Source organism: Andrographis paniculata, unplaced genomic scaffold (assembly GCF_009805555.1).
Source record: "Andrographis paniculata isolate CXL003 unplaced genomic scaffold, ASM980555v1 Contig51END, whole genome shotgun sequence".
NCBI classification, from domain to species: domain Eukaryota; kingdom Viridiplantae; phylum Streptophyta; class Magnoliopsida; order Lamiales; family Acanthaceae; genus Andrographis; species Andrographis paniculata.
The window spans coordinates 1,139,643-1,163,950 of record NW_026137586.1 but is presented as its reverse complement, the minus strand read 5'-3'; the positions used below and the strand labels follow the sequence as shown (position 1 = coordinate 1,163,950).

Genomic DNA, 24,308 nt, shown 5'->3' with positions numbered 1-24,308 from the left:
TATAAAAAATAACATACTTTTATTTTTATATTACTTACTTATTTTAAAACATTATAAGTTAAAGATTTTTTTTTTTTATATAATTTTACTATTCCTCAAACAAGCCAAAACTGCAAAATATCTATTTCCTCCGTCCCATAACTAAGTATTTATTTACTTGTTGCGTGTTATTTTTTGGATATTAATTATTATATCAAAATGTATTACAAATTAAAAAAAAAATTGCAAAAATATTTATATTAGTGTCTTATAATACTAATATAATAATATTTGTATAAAAAATTATACAAATATAAAAATAATTTTAACGTTAAGTACAATGACGCAGAAGATAAATGGATACCTTGTTATAGGACAGAGGGAGTATTTTGGAATCATTTCAAAATTTTAGATAAAAAAATTATAAGATAATGAATAATATTTTATATCATAAAAAATTGTAGTTCAAATAAAGACCATTGGAAATATTTAAATAAGAACAATGGTAGGTGGCAGTGTTACTCTTTTTAATATAGTTCCAATTTTAATTTTTTAAAAAAATAAGTGAAACTAATATGGATTGCATTTAGGTATAGAATTTTGGAGTCTTGGGTTATAATAACTTTTTTTAGGAAAAAAAAATTAAAAAGTTAGATACTATTTAATATAATGTTTATAAAAAAATAGTGTAATATATTTCTTTTTAAAAAGAAATTGTTGACAAAAAGTGTCTAAACATTTAAAATAGGTATGTCAAAAATCATATATAGTTTGTTTGCAGATACATATTTTTTATATGATTTTCAATATATATATTTTATATTTTTATAAAAATAAATATTTAATATAAAAATAATATTTTTTATATTACCAACAAAATTTCTTTTATCTCAAATTAAAAAAAAAAAATTCTTTAAATACAAACAAACCAATATTTTGGATAAAAAATAGATATTAAAATATTTTTTTTTTGAAAAAATAAAAAATAAATATATCTCAAGAAATCGGAATGTGCCTTATGGTGCTGATTATCCACACATACAATATAGGCAGCGAGGCAATTACAGTGCTGATTTGAGGAAATTAATACTGTGCCGATTTTCACAACACAGTTTGAGATTTCAGAAAATATTGATTAAAAATTGGTGTTTATTTGACAAAATTATTACGGTGTCATGTGTTTTAAAAGAATATGTAATGTATTCTACAGAAGTATGTCATATATTTTTAGTTTTGGTATTGTATTTATAAAATATTAATATAAATGATGTGCTATCTAGATTTTTTTATCGGTGCTTTCAAAATTCCTGGTCAATGTTATTTAAAGAAATACGGTGTTGATTTAATCGTCATCTATATACATGACATTTCTTTATTTAATACAGACATATAATATATATTAAATAAAAATGTATTGTTCAATTCATACTTACATGTGTTGTATAAATATATTTATTGTATTTAAATTAATGATAATATATGCACAGTTTGAGACTATGTTATGAGGTATTAGTTCGTGTATTATATTTATATTATGTTAATATAAGTCATGTTTGTCTGTAGCTACATTTTTATGTAGTATATGATATGCTATAATAAATCAGGTGATAAATTATAAAATTAAACACAATAACAAACGTCTTCAAGAAACAAATTTAAATTTGAGGTGTGTTCGTTTGTAGGATTTAGACAAAATTTTACTATTCATCCAAAATTTTCCCCCTAAAAATATCAAATCAAACACTTATTTTTTATTTTTTATATAATACTAAAAATCAATTTTACATTCAAAACATCGCATAAACATCTATTTATATCACATCATACAACTATTCAAATTCAAAATTTTTACTATTTAAATTCCAACTCAAAATTCAAACCCCCAAACAAACACACCCTTGGTATATTTGGAAATGTTTTATTGCTAACCGAAATTTGGTTTAATTTAGTATATTTATACATTGTGCAAATATTTTTGGCTAAATTGCATAAAATCTAGCGATTGTTTCACAAAATTGCGCATAATCTTCTATACTTTTAAACCTGCATCAAACTCTATCGTGGTTTCATAAACTCTGTGTCTAACTCATTCAACAGTCCTTATTTAACCGTATTTGACATAAATGCACCCAAACTGAGAATAAATTTTAGAATCTCAATTTTTAAACTCTTAAAATTACAAATATATTCATTTTTGCTTATATTTAGTCTAAAAAAATAGTAAATATATATATAAAAAATAAATATATTTGTAATTTTAAAAGTTTAAAATTAAAATTTTAAAATTTATTCGCAGTTTAGACGCATTTACTCAAATACTGACCGCCGAGATATTGAACGCATAGTTTATAAAACCACAAAAAAAAGTTGACACAGTTTTAAAAGTAGGCGCAATTTTGTGTGACCATATGTATTTTTAACCAATATTTTTAGTTAATTTTAAAAGTTAAATACATTTGAAAGCACAGTTGTCCCCCGTTCGTAATTTGAGTTTTATGATATGTTTCTTTAGTCAATCAAATCCTATATTTTTACTATTTGGACTTTGTACTAAATTTTTTTTTTTCTTCATAAAATATCACATTATATATTGTTTTAATATCAAATTCAAACTAAAATTTTTTCAAACTTATCAAAATAACGTACCCTATAAAGGGAGAATTTGACCATTCGCCTATTTATTCGATTTGATTCTAACGCAGCAGCTGAAGGTAAATTAAACACCGGCCGGCGGGGGAATAATGGCGAGCGAAGATCGGAAAGTGATGTGCGTAACCGGCGCCAGCGGTTTCATCGGCTCATGGATCGTCTACTTTCTCCTCCGCCGCGGCTACGCCGTCCGCGCCACCGTAAAGGATATCCGTACGCTTCTCTTCGCTTCATATATCCTCTCTAATTTTTGGCCTAGGGTTTCTTCAATCGATTGATTAATTCATTCCGCTACGAAACAGAGGATGAGAAGGAAACGAAGCACTTGGAATCCATGGAAGGAGCCGACGAATCTCGGCTCCGCCTCTTCCAGATAGACTTGCTCGACTACGACTCCATCGTCGCCGCCGTCGCCGGCGCTTCCGGCGTCATCCACGTGGCGTCGCCCTGCACTATCGACTTCTCCCGCGATCCGGAGGTTCGTAAATCGTAATTGTGTGATTTTGATTTGATTTGACAGCGAATTTTTGGTTTAGTGTTTGTTTGAATTTGAAAATTGGATTGATGAGTTGTTAGAGAGAGTTGTTGAATCCGGCGAGGGAAGGGACTGTGAATGTGCTGAAGGCGGCGAAGGAGAATGGGATCCGGCGCGTGGTGATCACGTCGTCGATATCGGCTATGACCCCGCGCGTGAGCGGGCTGCCCGAAGCCGTCGGGGATGAGAACTGCTGGTCCGACGAGGACTACTGCAGAAGCAAAGAGGTTAGCATCTATCACTCGCTATTGCTCTGTTCGTTTAGGGAATGTTTGGACGTTGGTATATTGATTTTTTATTTTTATCACATAATTTATTTTTTCATTTTTTTTTTTATTTAAACGTTATGTTATGATAAACTTTTATAATATTTTAAAATTCATAATTTATAATTATTTTTATTAATAATATTATTTTTTAATTATTTACTAATTATATTATACCTAAAGCTTCATGTCTATTTATTTTTTCTATTTTGATGGGAGTATAAATATATTCTCTATATCTTGATAATCTATCTATTTTTTCTATTTTGATCCGTCCCAAACTAAAATATTTATTTTATTTTTAGTAACTCTAATACCCTACCAAATATTAAACTGCCCTTAAATTTACACTATATTACAAATATAGCACTACAATGTAAAAAACAATATTCCTTTTATATTGTTTTAAATATGAAAAAAATAATATAGAATTTGTTTGTGTTTTGGTTTGCATAGAAATTTTTTCTTCTGAAATATAGAAAATTGTGTATATAATATAAAAATAGTGATTGTGTGTAATATATTACCCCCTCCTTCCTCGTTCTCATTTAATTTGTCCATTCTTTCTATTTTCGTCTGTTCACTTAATTTGTCTTTTTATTTTTTGGAAATATATTATACACTTTAATTACATTTTAAAATTTATAATTATATTTTAAATTAAACTATTTAGTCATCTTAATTTTAATTTATAATTATTTTTATTAAATTATAATTATTTTTACTAATACACTTTTTAATTATTTACTAATTAGACAATACCTAAAATTTCTTACTTAAACAAATGAGACAATTTAAGTGGGGACTGAGATAGTAATTTTTTTGAAAAAATGTACTAAAGAATTTTGACAAAAAGAACACAAAATCTATAGGATTTTTCTTCATTTTGATATCGTTAATTGATTTACAGCCTACATTTGTTGGGGGTGTTTGTTTGGGAATTTGATTTTTGAATAATAAAATTTTGGAGTAAAACAATTGATTGGTTTAATATAAATAAGCTATGAATTGATATTTGATATTTAAAATGTAACATTATTTTTTAATATAATAAAAAATAAATATTAAATTTAATATTTTGGAACGAAAAATTTTTAATAAACAAAAAAAAAAAAAAGTCTCAAAAAATTTCCATACAAATACAACCTTGATCGTATATTTGTTGAGTTCAAATAATGTTCATTTATTTTGTACAATATACACGCTTATTGTTTTCTTTAGCTTGTTCATTCAATCTTTCGATTGCTCATTGGTATTTTATCTTCGAGATTTCTCTTTTTCTTGAAGCTTTGGTATCCTCTTTCGAAAACTATTGCTGAAAAGGCGGCATGGAAATTCGCAAAAGAGGAAGGTCTCGACATTGTGGTGGTGAATCCCGGAATTGTGCTCGGCCCGATGATTCCTCCATCCGTAAATGCAAGCATGTTGGTGACTCTTTTCGTTATTCAAGGAAAGAGTAAGATGTCATATTTTTTTTTTTTATTTGTGTCTAATATTTAAAGAATAGTTGAATATAATATTTTGTGAAAAAAGATAGTCTAATAACAACGAAATAGTTTAAGAGAAAGAAATAAAAAAGAACAAAGAGTTTGTTCTTTTAACAATATACTTTTAATTCTTTTTTATTTTTTTTTACTACTGTACACATAATTTTTTCTTACAAATATATATCCAAACTATTATTTAAAATTTTTAAAATAAAAAAAATTAAGCTAAACTCCAAATTGTTTATATGTGTTTCATATAAATAGATATTTAATGTGATTTTTTGAATAAAAAATAACTATTGTATATAATAAATTAAATAAACACAAATTTATGATATAATGTTTTTTCACTCAAAAAAATTATTTTATTGAACAGTAAAATTATGTATTTGAAAACACGGCTAAACATAGAAGTTACTTGCATTAATCAGAAAAATTATAGCTTAAAAGATTTTTTCTTTTCTTCCTAAGAAGTTACTCGCATTAATCAGAAAAACTATAGCTCAAAAGATTTTTTCTTTTTTTCCCTATCTGTGATCAGATCTCATCATCATATTGTACATGAACATATACTTATGGTTCGAACTTTGGGTGTAGTTCCGGATGTCCCTGTCGATCATTTTATGGGATTCGTTCATGTTAAAGATGTGGCTCTCGCGCATATCCTACTTTATGAAAATCCATCGGCAGCCGGAAGGTACCTCTGCGTCGAAGCTGCGACTCATTACAATGACTTTGCTGCGAAGATGGCTGAACTCTATCCAGAATATAAGATGCCGAGGTATGAAATTCCTACAATATTTACGAATTTATTTAAGATTTTGAAATCTCACTCACATAATATATAGTGTTTTTTTTTTTTTTTGCACTAAATTTTATGTTTGAGTCTGAATTTAAATAGTATTTTTAATATGATATTTTATAAAAAAAAATAAAATATTTTAATAGAATATTAGGAGAGTAAAAAATATTTAAGTGTAGTCAAGTGTAGTATGATAAATATTTATTGAAACTAAGCATTATTATATCATGTTTTTAGAACATAGTATTTAAGGTTTGGTTACTTGTGTTTTCAAATATATTTTTCATATTATTCGTGATAAGTTTATTTTTACTTTTTCTGTGTTTAAAACTTGTTTTACGTTCAAATTTAAAAAAATTTCAAAATACCAAAGCTCTGATTATTTATGTTTTTAAATGTTATTTTTGTACTATTCATTAAGATTTTTCTTACTAAAAAGAAATTCATGTTATTACATAAAGAGATTGTTTTCTATGTTGCAAACACTTATTTGTATTACATACACAGATTATGTTTAATTTATGTATGATTTTATATTTATTTTTTAAGTTTAAATAGTAATTGGATATGATACTTGGTGAAAGGGAACAATATATTTTTTTGGGAAAAATTGCGAGTGTTGCATAGGAAAAAAAAATCAAAGAGAACATAAGAATTTGTTCACCGAATTTTTTGAAAAGTAATTATTGAATATCAATTGTTTGTTTGAAAACTTACTCCCTTTGTTTTACAAAATTATGCTCAAAATTTTTTGGCACTTACCTTAAGAAAATTAATATTTTAATATTATTTGTGTACTTTTTTATAATGAATTTTTATAAAATTAATAATATAATTTTTGGATTAAAGTAATGAGTGTAAAAAATGTGTATTCATCAAGGACATTTGTGTAAATAGATACAAATATATATAATAAAATAAAATAGTAGAAATAGTTTTGAAAAATAATTGTACTTTTTTACTAAATATAATATGAGCAATTTTCTTGATAAACTTACTAAAATTTTGTAAAGTAAGTACACTTTTACAAGATCAGTGGAATATATTATATATATATATATATATATTGTTTTTTTAATTTGGTAAAAAAATTGAGTGTGTTTATTTGTAAATAAAATTTTAAAATCTTTTATTTGGACTCTATTTTTTAAACAAATACTTCCTTCGTCCCAATACAATAGTTTTGTTTATCATTTTTTTCCGTCCAAAAACAATAGTCTCATTTCCATAAATAACCATATCACCATAAAATTATCCCTACTTTTTCATTATTATTACACAATTGTCACTATTTTTTACACTAATATACTCACAAGCGCAAAAAAGTCATTTATCTTCACTTTTTACTTACTACCAATATAATATCAATATTTTTTAAATCTTGTGTCAAACACAATAAGACTATACTTTTGGGACGGAGAGAGTATATAATACATATTTTCTTTTCACATAATATTCTATCCAACGTTATTTTAATACCAATACCGAAACCAAACTAATTTTTTTCAAACTTTTACAAAAAAACAAAAAAAATGGTTAAATATTGTATTGTATGTTTTTAATTGTAGGGTTAGTGATGATTGTTTGCCAAAAGTATCAAATATGAAGGAGGCATCAAAGAAGCTCATAGACTTGGGGATGAAATTTGCCTCACTTGATCACATTGTTCAAGATTGTGTTCAAAGTCTTAGGACCAAAGGTTGTCTTTCTTAGCTAATACTTACTACATAAATTTATAAATATTATTATATACTTTAAAATTTCAGAATATTAATATTTTATATATACACTACAATAAAGGGATAAATACACAATTTATCTCATGAATGTCTTGTAATATAGTTAAATTATATTGATGATATTGTTGTAATAATAAATATTGTTTTCACACTTAGCTTACCCTCTTCTTTATAACAATATATTCCATGAATTTTTATTTAATTATTTATTTTATTTTATTTTTTGATGCATTTCTCTTATCATTAGAACCATAAATGGAGTACATATATTATCACTAAAAAAATATTGAGAATTATGTAATGGTTAAAAAATATTAAAAATTTAAATAAAATATTTATAATTTAATAATTAACTATATTGTTTCTTTGCAGGTGATAAATAATTTTTTTGTAAAAGTTCTAATACAATATTATTATACAGTAAGAACAAAATAAAATGAATATATATATATATATATCACACTAAATATCAATTTTTCAATCCTACACATTTATTAAAGTATTAACATTAATTTTATGTATACACTTTTATTTTAGAGAAATATGTTTAGTAATTCATGAATGAAAATTGAATAACTATTAAAATATAATAATATAGTACTATGTTAAGCTATAACCTATAAATATTTATATTATATAATATTATTATAAGTTAACAAATTAAATTTTACATTTGGCACCAAGATTGATTTTTTGTACAGGATACTACGGCGAATTGTATAAAAAATATAGTTAGAAAAACAGTTATTAATTATATACTTGCAAACGGAGTCTCCAATTGTATAAAATTTATACTAAGGGTGTGTTTGTTTGAGGGTTTGAATTTTGAGTTGGGATTTGAATAGTAAAAATTTTGAATTTGAATAGTTGTATGATGTGATATAAATAGGTATTGATGTGATATTTTGAATGTAAAATTGATTTTTAGTATAATATAAAAAATAGGCGTTTAATTTGATGTTTTTGGGGAAAAAAAATAGAATGAATAGTTGAAATCTAAACAAATCCCTCAAACAAACACAAGAAGATTAAAATCTTAAAGAAAATATCTATAATTTTATAATTAATTAATTAATTAATTGTATCAATTGCACTTCATGTGATACAATTTTTTTTAAGTTTTAATATAATTTTATTTGACTGTAAGAACAAAACAGAATAAAGAAAAATATTACATTATAAAAATATTTTTTTATTCTGATGCCTCTGTTAAAATGTTACACATAAATTATTTTTACGAATATAGTATTTACATGTGTGACTACAACAATGTTCTACAAGGCCTTACCATATTAGCATCAAGGATGTGTCTACTTCAACAATTTTTTTAAATCTTTTCAAATTAGCATCCACGTTATATCAATTTTAACAAATTTTTTTTTTAAAATTTTTAAATAATGACACTAAAATTGATTTAAATAATTTATATTGAGATCAAAATTAAGAATTTTATTTTATATTAGAATCAAAATTGATTAGTTTGAATTATAGTACTACCAAAATTAATTTTTTTCCTAAAAAAAAATATACTACATTAGAAATAAGGAGGGTGTCCTTGGTATTTTATTTATTTATTTGTAATTTTGTTCTTGGTATTTTGTTAAGGTGAGGCAGCAAGATTTGGTGGTAGCTAGGGTAGGGTTGGGGGGCGCATATGTTCCGACTTCCGATTAATGGCTCTGTGCCGAATGTTCATCCATTTGAGCCCTCCTCGCCTTCCTCCTCGTAAAGCTACTGCGGCTGCTGCTAATGCTATTCTTCCAAACCTAATTTATTCGCGATCCTCGTCCATGGAAAACCACCCACCCCAAGGTTATCGAAGAAACGTCGGAATCTGTCTTATAAACCCTTCCAAACAGGTAGGTGCCTCCCTCCCTCCTTATCAATCACTTGTTTGTTTCATTGTTGTAATGTTGTTGGATTTTTACGATTTTATGTCCGTACATGTGAATGATGATAGGTTTTTGCTGCTTCCAGGCTTGATGTTCCAGATGCTTGGCAAATGCCGCAGGTAGGTTACACTTATAAATTGGATTTATAGTATTTTTAATTGTAATTCGAAATAGTTATTTGACCTGAAATAGGAATCGATGCTATGTTTTGTATGTAAATGTTATGTTTGAGTGCAAAAATTTGGACGCATAGTAAAAGTTTTGCAAAATCCTCCAAATAAACACACCTAAGTTTCAGAGTGCTTGGAAAATTTTGATAACAGCAAAATTTGATGTAATGTTTTAACAAAAAGTACGATAGATTAATAGTAGCAAAAGTTTTAAAACAGAGGTGAGTTTGATATATGAACATCAAATTTTCCTATAGTGTATTAGTGTAGTAAAAATTACAAGGATTATTGCAGTATTCATTGTTGAATATTTTTTCACATGTGTAATTACTTATAAGGGTGAAGGCTACTCCACTTAATATCACTTGGTTTTAAATTGAAACTTCACATCCCTTCTTAACTTAGTATCCGAACTAGAGTGCCCGTAATGGGTTGATCTTGTTTGAATTTTGAGATATCATCTCGAGTGGAGAAAGTTGAATATTGTCCAACATAGTAAAAATGTGGGAACTCCCTATTATTTATAAGGGTGAAGGACTACTCCATTTAACACTAATTGGTTTTAAGTTGGAACCTTAGATCCTTTTTAATATGGTATTAGAGGCATAGGGGCCGTAATAGGTATTGATTATGTTTTTATTTTTAGATTATCATCTCGAGGGTAGTGCTGAATATTGCCCCCATATAGGAAAAATGTGGGAACTCCCTATTACTGAGGGCTACCCATTTAATATCAATTGGTTTTAATTTGGAACCGCGGATCCTTCTTAACAATCATACCATAGACTTGTATGATATCTGCATTTATTCTTCCTATGAGTCCCGGAATGTTTTTCTTTTTTTAGCTATTATTTTCAGACATCATTCATAGAAAAGTGAGGTGAGCTAAATATCTTCTGAAGGAGTCTAGGCGGAAAAGTAAGTGCTATTAGTTACAAGTTAAGAGGTCTAGTTGGAAGTTCGGCTTTACTATTAAGTAACGAGATGTTGTTTGATTGTAAGATTGCAACGTAATATACTTCCTCCATCCCAAATCAAAGGAACCCTTTGGATTTTTGTAATAAATTAAGAAATAATAGTATTTTATTATTTAGTGTAAACGTGTAAGAGTTTTTGAAATTTTTGTCCTTTGCCTTTATGTATAAAGTAATTGTATGTGTAATGGTATGTTTGTAATATAAGTAAAATTTAAGAGTATTTTGGTATTAGTTATGATTATTTTTTTTAAAGTAGAAAATAGATACTTTGAATTGGAACATATGGAAACGGTAAAAATGGTATTTGATTTGGGATGGATGAAGTATATTTGATTAAAAATAAATTTGAATTATGTTTTGAATGTTTTAAAAATATGAGTGTTTTTTCTGCATTTTAGAAATAATTGGATTTTTGTTGCTACTTATATTTTGGTGTAGGGCGGGATAGACGAAAATGAGGATCCGAAGAATGCTGCCCTCAGAGAGTTGAAAGAAGAAACTGGAGTTACTTCTGCTGATATTATTGCTGAGGTATGAATTTATAGCGACTCCTATCCTATTGATTTGTTTTTCAGAATAATTTAGATGCACTTTTCATTCAAACAAATTATTGGTAATCACTTTGTGATGTAATATCGAACAAAATATATAATCCAAGCTTCTGGAAATGCTTTTTATGCACATCAGTATCAAATTATTGCATTGATGTCAATTTGGTAGTAATGTGTGTATCTTATAATGTTTATAAGTGCGCTTGACTGTATTTATCGTTATTATAATGTTTATAACTGATTAGAAGGCAATTTTTAAACAGTGCAAATAACTAGAGCTATTGAAGAATAACAATTTTCTTGCTTGATTCTGCATATTGATGCAAAACAAAAAATGCACTTTTTTCGTTTTTAAGGTAATTTTTTCCCTCCTGCAGGCACCATTTTGGTTGACCTACGATTTTCCTCCCGATGTAAGGGAAAAACTCAACGTGCAATGGGGTTCCGACTGGAAGGGTCAAGCCCAAAAATGGTGAGAGAAATGAAATGATACAAGAATTGGGTAGTGTGTGTCTTCTGTCTGATATTTGATCAGTTTTGCCTAACAGTAGTGTATATTTTTCATATATTTTTTGCGACTCGAGGTTTCTTTTAAAATTCATTGGGAATGACGAAGAGATCAATCTCTCGGGTGATGGGAATGAAAAACCCGAGTTTGGAAGCTGGTCATGGATTTCACCTCAAGAAATAGTGAATCGGGTCGGTCTAATTCTTAAAATACCCAAAAATTTGTTTGTTTTGTCGTTTTTTATTACAACGAAAATTTTGAATTGAATGCCCTCTTGTCCTTGCTTTGCAGGCAGTCGATTTCAAGAAACCCGTATACGAGGAAGTTTTGAAGTTCTTCTCTCCATATCTTGTATAGATCGAATCAAATTGGATCAGATCAGGTCAGATCTTCTATGACAATTTGAATTTATTTATAGGGTTAAGGTTTGATTCTCAATGGTAATAAGCATAAGGTACTATGATGAGTTTGAGTTTTAAGCTTGCAGTTTATGGTGGAATTATGTTTGTAAGTTGGAGCTTCGAGATTAAGAAAAAGATATTCTTAAGTCCATCCTAAAAATATACATTTTGCTAATTTTGTCTGTTGGAATAGGAAGTGTAAATTTCCTTACATAATACCAATACTTTGTATCCGATCGAAAAAAGAAATACTTTGTACTCTGCATCGTGCCATTATATCAAATTAAAATGTAAAGGTAGTCCCGTAAGGGATGACCTGGTGGTGTAGGGGTTGGATTTGTGACCGTGAGGTCATGGGTTCAAACCTCCGACGCCTCAGGTCACCTGCCACATATGATTGTTCGCCTAGTGTGACTTTCCCGTCGGGCCTGGTTTGCAGGATTGCAAGGTATTAGGTTCGGCCGGATTTAGGTTTTCACCTACGGCCATGCATTATTTTTTCAGTCTATTTCAATATATAGAGATATTTTTATTATTTTATCTTTGATTTTTACTTTATTTTGATATAACAACTGTCCCTACAGTTTTTTACATTTCAATATATCCTACTTAATTTGTCATTTTTATTTTATTTTTTTTTTTAAAAAAATATTATACATTTAAATTTTATTCTTAATTTTAAAAAAGGTTTGAAAATATTATAATTATTTTTACTAATATAATTTTTAATTATTTATTAATTATAATGTGCCTAAATTTTTGTATGGACACTCTACTACTGAAGTAATATTATATTTTAAATCATTATAACCGAATTCAAATATTTCAATTATTGTTTTTGTTTTCGGTTAACACTCTAGAGGAGTATAAAATCTTATTCTATATAATACTTATATCTTACAACAAAAATTATTTAAAATACTAACAAAGAATTCGTATTAAAAAATAATAAGATTTTTTTTTTAATATAATATTTGGTAGTATTATCTTAAACTGCCGACATCCCTTCCCTCCCGGCTCAGTAGCGGCAATCCACCAGCGACGCCGCAGAGAAAACCAGCCGCCGCCGCTCGTTCGACGACAACTGATCGGATTCCTCATCCCGGCGATCTTCCGCCGGCGGCGCTGGCAGGTTCAGATCCAATTCCAATACCGCGCCGGTCTTCTTCTCCGGAGAATCCTTCTTCGCCGCCACCGTAGTTTCCGACCTGTGCCTTCTCATATGGCCGCCCAACGCCTGGCCAGAGCCAAATTTCGATCCACAGAGACTGCACTCGTGAATTTTAGATCTGTTTTTCATCAATCGCGATCCAACAACCGCGCCGAATTTTTCCGGCGACGGCGGCAGAGGAGGAGGAGCAGACAGCGGCGACTTAGGCTTCTTATGGAAATTCCGGTGGCCGCCTAATGCTTGAAACGAAAGGAAACTTCTACTGCAGCTTTTGCACTCATAACTGCCGTCGGAAATTTCACTGGTTCGTAATTGAACATGACCTCCGCCGGCCGGCGAACTCCGACCGCCTGCGCCATGAGCCAGAAGAATCAAGCAGTTAGCCATGTCCTCGTCTTCTTCATTAGTGCTCGACGAAACGAGCGAATAAGGGCTAATAATCTCCCCACCGCCGCTGGTTGAGGATGTGGAGGACGACGGCGGCGGCCGGAGGCGCTTGCTCCTCTTCGCCTTGGCAATCGCCGCCGCCGGATAATTGGCGCCGGAAAATTCCTCCTCCATGAAAAATGGATCCCCAAAGATGAGTAGAAACGATTGTTTTTTTTTCCAGGAACGGATTCAGGTGGAAGTGATGAATATGTATACGTATAAGTATACGGTATATGTATAGACGTATACGTATAAGTATAAATAAATAAATAAGTGTAGAGTACAACATATTACAGCAGCGCAGGGAATTAGTAGTGTATGGTGTGAAGAGGCTTCCTCGTGAGCAGTTACATAAGCACTGCCTTTCCAGCCACCACTATTCTTTTTAGGGCTTTTTTCCTTTTTTTTTAAAGTTTTTAGTTATACTCAATAAGGTATGTATAAAATACTAATTGAAGTATTTTTGTAATTTTTTTTTAATTTTTACTATGTTTTGATATAATAAATATTCTAATATAACCTCTCGTTTGTCCTTGTCAACCAAGTACTATTTATAGTAAAATAATTATGTATTAATACCAAATTATAACTTTTACATAAAATACAGCCTAATAAAACACTTCTACTCCACCTGCTGCACAATGATTCACTTATTGTGATTTGTTTTATCGGACCTAAATTGTATTCGTACACAGTTGCATATTCTCGCATCATTCAAAATAAATAAATAATGTTATTGTTGTTGGCAGGGAAAGTCACGAATGAAGGCAGCAAAAGAGGATTGCACGTTAATTGAAAGCCTGTTCCACCTCACTCACTCTATATGCTTCTTTCTGTTTCCAACACACAATTATTGCTATTTTTTTTATATATAAATATTAATTTTATATTAATATTTGAAATTATTGTTTTTTTTCTAAAATATTATATTATTATATATTCGTATGATATTAAGAATAATCCAAAATAATAAAAGTGTTGTATTTTATACTTAAATAATATTTAATATATTATTTTGTAAGAGAGGATTATATTCTTAATAAAATTTTTGATAATTTTAAATAAGAAAAATATAAAAACAAAAGTCTATTTTTTATTTTCACAAATACATTTATTTTAAAAGATGATATTACTCATCTATAATTATTAAAAAACAAATCACAACAAATATATCTTTTTAAAAAAAAAAAAAAAATCAAATTAATAGCTAACTTTTTAATAATTACTGTGCCTTCTCTCATCTCATGTCTAACAAATTCAAAAGTTAATCAATTACTTCATTCGCCAAAGTATACATATTTTTATTTTGGGACGTCCAATTAAATACGTTATTTTTTTTCACAAATATCTTTACTTTACATCACATTGTTACTTTTATACCAAAAAAATAAAAGCAAAAATGTCATTACACTATTTTTAACTATCCACTATAATTAAAATACTATTATTTTTTAAATACTGCGTCTAAAAATAAATATTTACTTTGTACGTGGACGAAAGGACTAAGAAAAAAACAGAAAAAGGGCAACAATATTAGGTTGCCTTCCAAGCAAACCTCACTCCCTTTAAAATTATTTAATAATAATAATAATAATTCATGCATATCCAAGCTACTAAATCTACACCTCTAATTTAAATAAAAGTATTTTAAAATAGTGTTGTTGAGGGTCAGTTGGTATAAATAATGTAAAGCTTTATTATTTATTTATTTAAAAAAGACATTGAAAATGGGTTTTTTTGTAGAAATATGATAGAAAAGTGTGCAAAATTGTGCACCATATAAGTATCTGTCACCATTTGTTTTATTCTTTACGTATTTATTAATTAATTCTCGGTTATAAATAGTTCTTCATTCACATTTTCAGAAATATATTGTCAATTGAATTTTTAATTTAAATAATATTTGACGTAAAATTTAAGTACATAAATATATTTTTACTGAAAATTGAACAATAAAAAAAAAAAAAAAAAGTGATTTGAATTTTAAACTAAACTAAAAAGTGTTCACTTAAACTTATGTTTATAACTACTATGATTTTATCTAAAAGAATATAGTACATAATCTACAATATAGACTTAAAAATGAAAATTAACATAGTCTCGGAAAGGATTACGGGGTAGTGTATAGGTAAACTTGTGACAGTGAGATTATAAATTCAAACTCCGATACCTCCGGATCTTACCAAATATAATACATTTATTAAATCCATAATTTCATAATGTCAGGTTAGGTAGCAAGATTCCGGGACGATACATGAATATAGTGAGTCATTTGTTAAGTGCTCCAAGAAATTTCCATTTGTCTTGTTACAATAATTTTAAAATTAAGGATATATATATATATATTGTAGATGTCACATAATATATAATTTGCTCTAGAGGTATCCGTTTTGCTATTTTCTATTGTCTAATTTACTTCACTTTTGAATAAGTATAGATCCAATTACATATGACAAATCCCTCAAAACTTATATTACATCAATACTATTAGCATAATTTACACATCACGAGCAAAATAATTTTTATATCTAAAATACTATTAAAAGACAACGTGTATTATACTCTATGCAAAAGTAAACGAATACATTTAGAATGAAGTGAGAGAACATAACTTATTAGCATATTTCACTTTTAACACAAAGATATCTTGTGCAATAAAATTTAAGCAACACCAAGAACATAGGTAGCACAAGAATTCCCAACAGCACCTTTCTCAATATGATTTTCTTGATCCAATATTTCACTTTGACACAAAGATATTCTTGTTTTTATTTTCACAATATTCAATCCACAATTCATTTTCATTTTTACTAAAAGCAATACATTATATGCTTATTTTATATTCAAAAGATCATATCAAGTCGTCCGACAGCCATTTTCACTTCAATATTTTCGAAATCAAAAATAATTTTTTAAAAAAAAAAACGAGAAAAGAAGAAGCAATATTTGTCTTAGAAGTTCTAGTCTATTTTCATTTCTCCATAAACAAGGTTATTTCAATATTCAATTTGGTCACAAAGTTTCAAATTCAAATTTCAAACTAATATCGACATATAATAACAGACATTATCCACCATGAAAGCACTCCATACCTTTATTTCATGCAATGCAAGTCAGCAGCAAATACATGGAGCCCGTAAGTAGTTTGTGCTCCGATAAATGAGTTATTTCTTTGGATAGGTTTGATTATCAGGTCCAATATCACGAGAACCAGTGTTAATATAAGGTCCTCGGAAAGTCGCCTGAGGAGACAGTGGCTTTGATGAATCTATGATAGGACTCTTGGAAGATTTGGTCCTGGAAAGAAACAACACGAGAAATACAGAATGAAGAATGACAATTAATGTAACTTTAAGTACTAATTTTACGACATTTATTCAACTACACATCCACCTACGCCATGTAAAATGGAAAAGCCAAGCCTGCAGATGCAAAAGCCAATAAGCCTATGGCAACAATGGCATTGCGCTTGCGGGACATCAAGATGGCTGTGAAAGGATTATCTGAAATCGAAGGGGTCAAACAGAAATAGTGATGTACAAAGTTTGTATAATTGTCATGTTTATAAATGAATTAAATGTTTGAAACACTGATAGCTCAGTTAGAAGTTTGAACGGTTGAGGCATCGTAGATCATTCAAATGATTGTATTGAAAAGTTTTAATAACAGTAATCATATTATGTCACATTTTTCATGTTAATTTTGTGGTCCTATGGTTAGTTAATTACTAACTAAGAAGACAGTAGAAATGAAATGTAAAGGGCTATTTTTGTCTAACTGATAAATTCATTAAAACAACACCATCATAAACAACGGAGAAATTCATTAAAACAAATTGGGATGTACATATCTCTCCTATCCACAAGCAGCTGTACGATATTCAAGGAAATATAGGATTGAATACATGCATTATCCAAGAGATTACTGACATCCACAATATCCGAAAAACAAAGAATTGTGTACATATTGATCATGAAATCAAGGACAACCACTCTAAATAAGACTACCTATTTCATGAACCATATATTCAACTCTTGCACCATTGGGAAGCTTTCAAAAATCAGAAGTTAATCTATCTAACATAATTTTTAATGGCACAAAGATGTCATTGGTGTTATCATGATCAGTATTTGATGGTAGTGAGAAAAAAAATAAAAAAATAAAAAATGGGTAAGGACACACATAGAATTCGGAAGGCTATCCGGGTTGTCAACTTCTAAACCAAGCACTCTGGCAAAAAATAAAATCATAGCAAGCTCGACTAAAATCACTAGGTTGTGTTTTATTTATTTTTTTTGTAGAATTTTCAAAGTTTTTTACTATTCAATTAATTTCTTTTTTCTAAAATTATCAAATCAAATATTTATTATTTATTTTTTATTATAATAAAAAATAATTTTATACTCAAAATATCACATAAAATCATTATCTATATAACATCAAATAACTATTCAAATTTAAAAATTTACTATTCAAAAACTCAAACCCGAAATTCAAATCCTCAAACAAGTACACCAAAGTATTCAAATCACCAAAAGCACGTGTGTTCGTTTGGCACATTTCCATTGTTTTCTACTATTCACCAAATCTTTTTCCTCCAAAAAAAACAGTCAAGTCAAAATCTATTTTTCGTTTTTTATATTATACTAAAAATTAATTTTACATTGAAAATATCACATCAATTAGCTATTTATATAGCAGAACTATTCAAATTCAACATCAACATCTTTACTATTCAAATCTCGACTCAAAATCCAAACCTCCAATCAAAAACACCTATTCTACCTAAAGTTGCTTGTTTGTGTTTCTTATCCATCTTCAAAGTCACTGTAAGCAATCTTCTATATAACTTAACTCCATTTTTTCATCTACACTCCTTTCCATGCCATTAACTTCCTAAATTTCCGAATTCTGATGTCAATAAGATCTTCCAGCATATTTTACAGGAATATTGTTGCAAACATATGGACAATCACGACAAGTAAGAAAAACATGAAACTGTACGCAGAAGATGAACACAAACACAAACAATCTTACATTAAGCAAAAATCTCTCTCTGCGAGCAATAATGAACAATCAATCTCAATAACTTCGGTAACAATACATACAGGAAGAAGCAGCAGCATATAAAGGAATCAATTTGCTTATAAATTAAAGGAACTGAATTAACACCTACAGCGCGAAACAGTTTCGTAGATTTTCGGCCTCGATTAATTTGCAAGCACAGAAAAAATTGTAGCATAAAAGAAACATTAAGCTTCTAATAAAATATTGAACGAAATTAACCTCACCGTTTAAAGATTCACGATCGCCTCTCTGCTCCCCGCCGCCGCCGGAATAACTACGCCTGAGCTGGATTGGAAATAGCCGCCTCATGTCTTCCGCCATAATTGGGCCTACGCAATGCTTTGGGCCTCGTGATTTCAAAGGCCATTTTGTTTTTATTTTATATATATAATAAATGTTAGATAGTATATGTGTTTTTCTCTTTTATTTCAACCACAAATTAATACTCCCTCCGTCCAACTAAAAAGTATACATATTTCTATTTTGAAACGTCAAATTACAAAGTAAAATATTCTATTTTTTTTTACAAATAACCATAATTTATATCACATCATTAATTTTATACCAAAAAAGTAAGAGCAAAAATGTAATTACACTATTTTTATCTACCTACTATAATTAAAATACTATTATTTCTTAAATTTCGCATCAAAAGTAAATGTATACTTTTTGCTTGAACGGAGGGAGTATTATTCTATTCGAGTTTTATAAAAATAAATTATTGTATTGTAAGATATATATATTATAATACGCGCTCCGTCTCATATCTATATATCCATTTGTTTTTTGCGAGTTTTAGAAATATTAGTATTGTATTGAGATAAAGTAGAAATAAAGGTAAAAAAAACTAAATTACCCTTGTTAGTATGGTATGATATAAAGATAATGACATTTGTGTAATATATTGTAAATTGGAAGGGCATTTGTAACGTTAGTTAAATGGTACAATTACTAAAATAAAAAAAAAATAGATACTTTGTTATATAGGACGGATCAAAACGAAAAAAATAAATAAATTGTTAAGTGACGAAATATTAGTTAAATTAAAAACTCAAATAAAAAACTTATATTTTTATTAAACTAAAGTAATAAAAAAATGTGTTCCTCCCATTCCGACTCAACTGAAATTTAGGTTTTTGCAATAAATTAAAAAATAATAATATTTTGATATTTTTGTCATTTAATTTTATATATATAAAAATTATATATGTAATAATATGTTTATAATTTAAGTAAAAATTAATGATATTTTGATATTAATACATAATTATTTTTTTTAAACAGTAAAGGGATACTATGAAGTTGGACGGTCGAAAATGATAAAAGTTATTACCAAACAAAAAACCTTCATTAAGAGCTAATTATTGTTAATTTAATTTTTTTTTCCAAATTCTTTACTGATTATTATTATTATTTGGCCTATAAGCAATTGTATTTTTTATTTTCATAAATATTAAAAATAAATTTTGTGTGTGAGTTGTCTTCTCTGTTTGATGAGTTAGATTATACACCAAATTTAGTTTTACGGATACATTTTGGTGTTATATAAATAAATATTTGCTACAATATACTCCCTCTGTCCCAAAAGATTTGTCTTATTTTTTTCATTTTCGTTCGTCTCAAAACAATTGTCTTGTTTCCTTATTTAGTAGCCGTAGTCCCCATTTTATAATAAGATTATTCTTATTTTTTCTATACTATCTTTAATTATTACTCTAACATACTATATTCTACTTTATACCTACTTTCAATTGAATACTATTATTTCTTAATTTCCGTATCAACTCTGAATAAAACACTTCTTTTGAGACAAGAGAGTATTTTATATAGAAGAAAAAATTAGAATTAGTTCATTATATGAGATAATATTATTTAATTTAATTTAATTTAATTTTACATTAATGTATTTGAGTCTGAACTTACCAAAGAGAAATTATTGGATAAATAGTGTGTTGGAAGTGAATTGAAAATATATTCAAATTGTCTTATAGAAAAAATTATTGTTGAGATTTGAATTAAAATAATTATATAATATGATATAAATAAATATTAATATGATATTTTTAGTGTAAAAATATTTTTTTTATATAATATTAAAAATAAAAAATAGATATTTCATTTGATATTTTTGAAAAAATAAAATAAATTATATGAATACTAGAAATCTTTAAAATTCCTTCAAACAAACACGCCTTTATACGTTGATTTAATCCAATAACCAAAATAATTTGATTGTTTGATATGTTTTGAAATGAAAATCTTACTATAAATACAAAAGATAATATTCCTTTCCGGCTAGCCACTGATAATCTTTTTTTTATTTTTTTGTTCGTTTCGTAACAAATGATTTTTTTCTTTTAGTTTTATAAAAGATGAATTTTCTACTAAATTTATTAATCCCTTTACTTATATTTCACTCTTCAGTAGATAAATATTTTTATTTATTTTTAATTAAAACTTTTATTTTTTTATAAATTAATTATAAATATATATTTTTTATTTATTGTATTATATAAATTTTTATTATCTACAAACTATATTCATATTACATACTCCCTTCGTCCCATAAAGAAGTATCCATTAACTTTTTGCACGTAATTTAAAAAATATTAGTATTATATTAGAATATATTCGAAATAAAGTATAAATGATTAAAATAAGTGTAATATATTATAAGTTGTAAGGGTATTTGTAATATTAGGTAGACAGTACGGACTAAAATAGAAAAATAGATACTTTGTTATAAGAATGGGAGTATGTTTTATTGAAATATAATTTTAAAAATATTTAATGGAAATGTAATTGTTCATCTTTACTAAGACTAGAGAGTTTTAATTTGATATTTTTTAAAAATAATAATTATTATTACATTTTGAATCTTTTTATTATTCGATTGCCACATTTTTTTTATAAAATACTTCTTCTATCCAAGCAATAAATATACAATTACTTCTTTTTAAACCGAAGATTAAAAAATATTCCCTATTTTTTGTGAACGGTTAAAATAATATAAAGACAATTTTACTTTTATTTTTTTATGTAAAAACAATTATATGATACTAGAATATGAATATTTGTAAAAATAAAAATAAAATAAAATATTTAACAAAATAATTACTTTGTAATTAAATATTTCAAAATAAAAACATATAATTATTTGACCGAACCACAAGTGTTCATTTTTTTTTTCCTTTTTTTTTTTATGTAAAATTAAAAAATTTCAATTCAAAACTTTTTACCATTCTGAAACATAAGCCAAATCCCAAGTTCTCCATTTATTTAAATTTTTCTGAAATTCAAAACACACTGTAGATCATTCATTCATTTATTCATTAAGCAAATGGAATATAACAGCAATACACAAACCAGAGGTGATCATGGGCACACAACATAACATCCATTCTAAATGAGATAGATATTCAAGTTTGAAATCCTCCCCTCCCCTCCCCACCCCACCCCACCCCACAACAAAAAGAGTTCATAGTGTCTCATCAAACCACTCTAATTTTCACAAAGCATAAGCAAGATATATAAAGCACATTTCCAGGAGAAATGATACCAAACCTTTCCTACTTGAAAGAAACCGAAGAAAAGTAGGATTAATACCAGAAACTCGAAGAACACTTCACTTCACTTCACTTGGCAAGTATGTTTTGCTGACCTTGATTGTTGTTGTCTTGCTGCTGCTGATAGTTCAATCGCCTCCTGAACAGCATAATGTGTGGCTCGGGTCGGTGGATAGCGTAGTGCTCCCAACCACGGCTCTGTTGAACCCCAATCGCGCGCCATTCGTTCTAACAACACAAATTCATATTGTCAATTTATACCATCACTAAAAAAATTTTCTTGTTCAATGAAAAAATGGAATTTAGATCTGACAACAGAGTATGAATATGGTGTATACATTTGATCTATGTAAAAGTCCCAATCGGAGAAAGTAGAATATCAATGGAACTAACCATGAAAGATTTGTGATTCTAGCTAATCCATAGTTACAATATCCAGAATAAACTGAAAGAATAAGGCGATGGAGGCATTTTTGAGCAACAAAAAAGATGAAATTTAGAGCCAACAACAGAATATGAATATGGCGCATTTATTTGAAATTGTAAAAGTCTCAATCGGAGAAAGTAGAATATCAATCCATGAAATATTTCTGATTCTACCAAATCCATAGTTATGTGGATAATCCAGAGTCCATGGTTTCATTGAATTTCAATATTGGGGACAAAAAGTTAATGAACATAGCAGAAACCCTAACCAATCAATCGACTAACAAAAGGTGCATAACTCAATCGAATCACCAACGCATCACGAAGCCCAAACCATTCCTGTGCAAGAAAACTTCTAAAAACCTCTACGAACAGTAACTTACCTCGGAGAGAAGCCGATTCTTCGGAAGCAGTTTTGCAACCTCTGGAGGAAGAACAACATGCCTGAACGAACACATCCACAAAAATCCAAAAGAAATCAATCAAACGAATCAAAATCAAACATCCTCTCATCAATTCTCTGTAAAAACACGCACTATCACCTGTACTCGTGAGTATCATCGAAGTACTTCTCGGAATACTGGATCTGGCCCATTTCCCGACTCCAAAACACTACTTTCTCGACGATAATTACAATACGGCGATTACACAATCCTCGACCTGAAGAAAAAAACGGCGAAATCTGTAAATCCGAAAGGATATTAGCTAAGATAGAACCATTTCAGCCATGACTGGAATCGCACGTACCTTCTAGAGAGAACCAAAAAGAATGGACGGCGGTGTGCACTGTGGTGGACAAGGGAAAAAAGTAAAGGGAAATATATTAAGTGTGAAATGTCCTTTTGATTTTCTGTAGGGCTATTTTCGTATTTATATTTAATTAACCTTAAATTTGAATTTCAAATTTGAATACATTTCCCGCTTAATAGTTCAATAAAAAAAAATTACTGTTATTAAATTAGGGGTGGGATTTTCCCGTTGTGTTTTGACTGATTAATGTATCAATTATTTATAGTAATTAGGGGAGGGATTTTCCCGTTGTGGAGTATTATACTCCGCAACAAAGTTAGCTTGTGTTTTTTTTGGGGATTTTTTATCCAAATACATTATTCATCCAATTTTTTTTCCTAAAAATATTAAATTAAATATCTATTTTATACTAAAAATCAATTTTACACATCAAACATCTATTTATATCACATCATACAACTATTCAAATTTAAGGGTGTGTTTGTTTGGAAGTTTGGATTTTGAATTGGGATTTGAATAACAAAAATTTTAAATTTGAATAGTTGTATGATGTGATATAAATAGGTGTTGATGTGATGTTTTGAATGTAAAATTGATTTTTAGTATAATATAAAAAATAAAAAATAGGTATTTGATTTGATTTTTTGGAGGAGAAAAAATTGGATGAATAATGTAAATCCAATCCAATCCCCCAAACAAACACACCGTTAGTATTTTCTATTTTTCTTTTTGTTAATTTACAAAACTTATATATCCGTATTTAGTAGTAGACGACTAAATAGTTTAATTAAAATTTAAAAAAAATATAAATTATAAATTTAATTAAACTGTATAGCTGTATCTTCAAAAATAAAAATACCAAATTATGTGGAAAAAAAAAAAAAGATAAATTAAGTGAGCCAAAAGAGTAGTAGAAGACACCCATTTGAATTTCTTTCTTTTT

The 24,308-nt window shown here is 28.0% G+C and overlaps 5 protein-coding genes across 6 annotated transcripts; 2 read left to right on the top strand and 3 right to left on the bottom strand.

The window, feature by feature from the left end:
• The first annotated feature begins 2,647 nt into the window (after positions 1-2,647).
• On the top strand, positions 2,648-7,678 carry LOC127253500 (cinnamoyl-CoA reductase 1-like). The gene is made up of 6 exons (XM_051278125.1): positions 2,648-2,841; positions 2,931-3,106; positions 3,205-3,390; positions 4,717-4,885; positions 5,514-5,697; positions 7,287-7,678. Exons 1-6 carry the CDS (start codon positions 2,721-2,723, stop codon positions 7,429-7,431), a joined length of 981 nt encoding a protein of 326 aa, XP_051134082.1. The 5' UTR covers positions 2,648-2,720; the 3' UTR covers positions 7,432-7,678.
• A 1,374-nt stretch (positions 7,679-9,052) lies between these two features.
• On the top strand, positions 9,053-12,217 carry LOC127253655 (nudix hydrolase 26, chloroplastic-like). Its single transcript, XM_051278341.1, has 6 exons — positions 9,053-9,316; positions 9,418-9,468; positions 10,935-11,027; positions 11,425-11,519; positions 11,632-11,746; positions 11,847-12,217. The coding sequence occupies exons 1-6, from the start codon at positions 9,131-9,133 to the stop codon at positions 11,910-11,912; spliced, it is 606 nt and encodes a 201-aa protein (XP_051134298.1). The 5' UTR covers positions 9,053-9,130; the 3' UTR covers positions 11,913-12,217.
• A 564-nt stretch (positions 12,218-12,781) lies between these two features.
• LOC127253654 (zinc finger protein ZAT5) lies at positions 12,782-14,414 on the bottom strand. The gene has a single exon (XM_051278339.1). The coding sequence runs from the start codon at positions 13,686-13,688 to the stop codon at positions 12,975-12,977; it is 714 nt and encodes a 237-aa protein (XP_051134296.1). The 5' UTR covers positions 13,689-14,414; the 3' UTR covers positions 12,782-12,974.
• A 2,069-nt stretch (positions 14,415-16,483) lies between these two features.
• Positions 16,484-18,996, bottom strand: LOC127253656 (uncharacterized). 2 transcript variants are annotated; one of them, XM_051278342.1, is made up of 3 exons: positions 18,848-18,996; positions 16,954-17,059; positions 16,484-16,853 (listed from the first exon to the last, which is right to left on the bottom strand). In XM_051278342.1, exons 1-3 carry the CDS (start codon positions 18,942-18,944, stop codon positions 16,721-16,723), a joined length of 336 nt encoding a protein of 111 aa, XP_051134299.1. In that variant the 5' UTR covers positions 18,945-18,996; the 3' UTR covers positions 16,484-16,720. The 2 variants fall into 2 exon arrangements, with proteins under 2 accessions (XP_051134299.1, XP_051134300.1); XM_051278343.1 differs by having other exon boundaries at positions 18,843-18,969.
• A 3,067-nt stretch (positions 18,997-22,063) lies between these two features.
• LOC127253657 (cyclin-dependent kinases regulatory subunit 1) lies at positions 22,064-23,492 on the bottom strand. The gene is made up of 4 exons (XM_051278344.1): positions 23,363-23,492; positions 23,158-23,275; positions 22,999-23,059; positions 22,064-22,417 (listed from the first exon to the last, which is right to left on the bottom strand). The coding sequence occupies exons 2-4, from the start codon at positions 23,208-23,210 to the stop codon at positions 22,259-22,261; spliced, it is 273 nt and encodes a 90-aa protein (XP_051134301.1). The 5' UTR covers positions 23,211-23,275; positions 23,363-23,492; the 3' UTR covers positions 22,064-22,258.
• Between the last annotated feature and the right edge of the window lie 816 nt (positions 23,493-24,308).

Excerpts from the sequence above, each read along its gene's own strand:
- LOC127253655 (XM_051278341.1), top strand. The coding sequence starts at position 9,131 with ATGGCTCTGTGCCGAATGTTCATCCATTTGAGCCCTCCTCGCCTTCCT. Across the intron at positions 9,469-10,934 it reads ATGCTTGGCAAATGCCGCAG|GGCGGGATAGACGAAAATGA; the intron begins GTAGGTTACACT and ends ATTTTGGTGTAG. Across the intron at positions 11,747-11,846 it reads CTCAAGAAATAGTGAATCGG|GCAGTCGATTTCAAGAAACC; the intron begins GTCGGTCTAATT and ends CTTGCTTTGCAG.
- LOC127253654 (XM_051278339.1), bottom strand. The coding sequence starts at position 13,688 with ATGGAGGAGGAATTTTCCGGCGCCAATTATCCGGCGGCGGCGATTGCC.
- LOC127253657 (XM_051278344.1), bottom strand. The coding sequence starts at position 23,210 with ATGGGCCAGATCCAGTATTCCGAGAAGTACTTCGATGATACTCACGAG. Across the intron at positions 23,060-23,157 it reads GATGATACTCACGAGTACAG|GCATGTTGTTCTTCCTCCAG; the intron begins GTGATAGTGCGT and ends GTGTTCGTTCAG. Across the intron at positions 22,418-22,998 it reads AGAATCGGCTTCTCTCCGAG|AACGAATGGCGCGCGATTGG; the intron begins GTAAGTTACTGT and ends TTGTGTTGTTAG.
- LOC127253500 (XM_051278125.1), top strand. The coding sequence starts at position 2,721 with ATGGCGAGCGAAGATCGGAAAGTGATGTGCGTAACCGGCGCCAGCGGT. Across the intron at positions 4,886-5,513 it reads TTTCGTTATTCAAGGAAAGA|TTCCGGATGTCCCTGTCGAT; the intron begins GTAAGATGTCAT and ends CTTTGGGTGTAG. Across the intron at positions 5,698-7,286 it reads CCAGAATATAAGATGCCGAG|GGTTAGTGATGATTGTTTGC; the intron begins GTATGAAATTCC and ends TTTTAATTGTAG.
- LOC127253656 (XM_051278342.1), bottom strand. The coding sequence starts at position 18,944 with ATGGCGGAAGACATGAGGCGGCTATTTCCAATCCAGCTCAGGCGTAGT. Across the intron at positions 17,060-18,847 it reads CGATCGTGAATCTTTAAACG|ATAATCCTTTCACAGCCATC; the intron begins GTGAGGTTAATT and ends CTTCGATTTCAG. Across the intron at positions 16,854-16,953 it reads GCTTTTCCATTTTACATGGC|GACCAAATCTTCCAAGAGTC; the intron begins GTAGGTGGATGT and ends GTTTCTTTCCAG.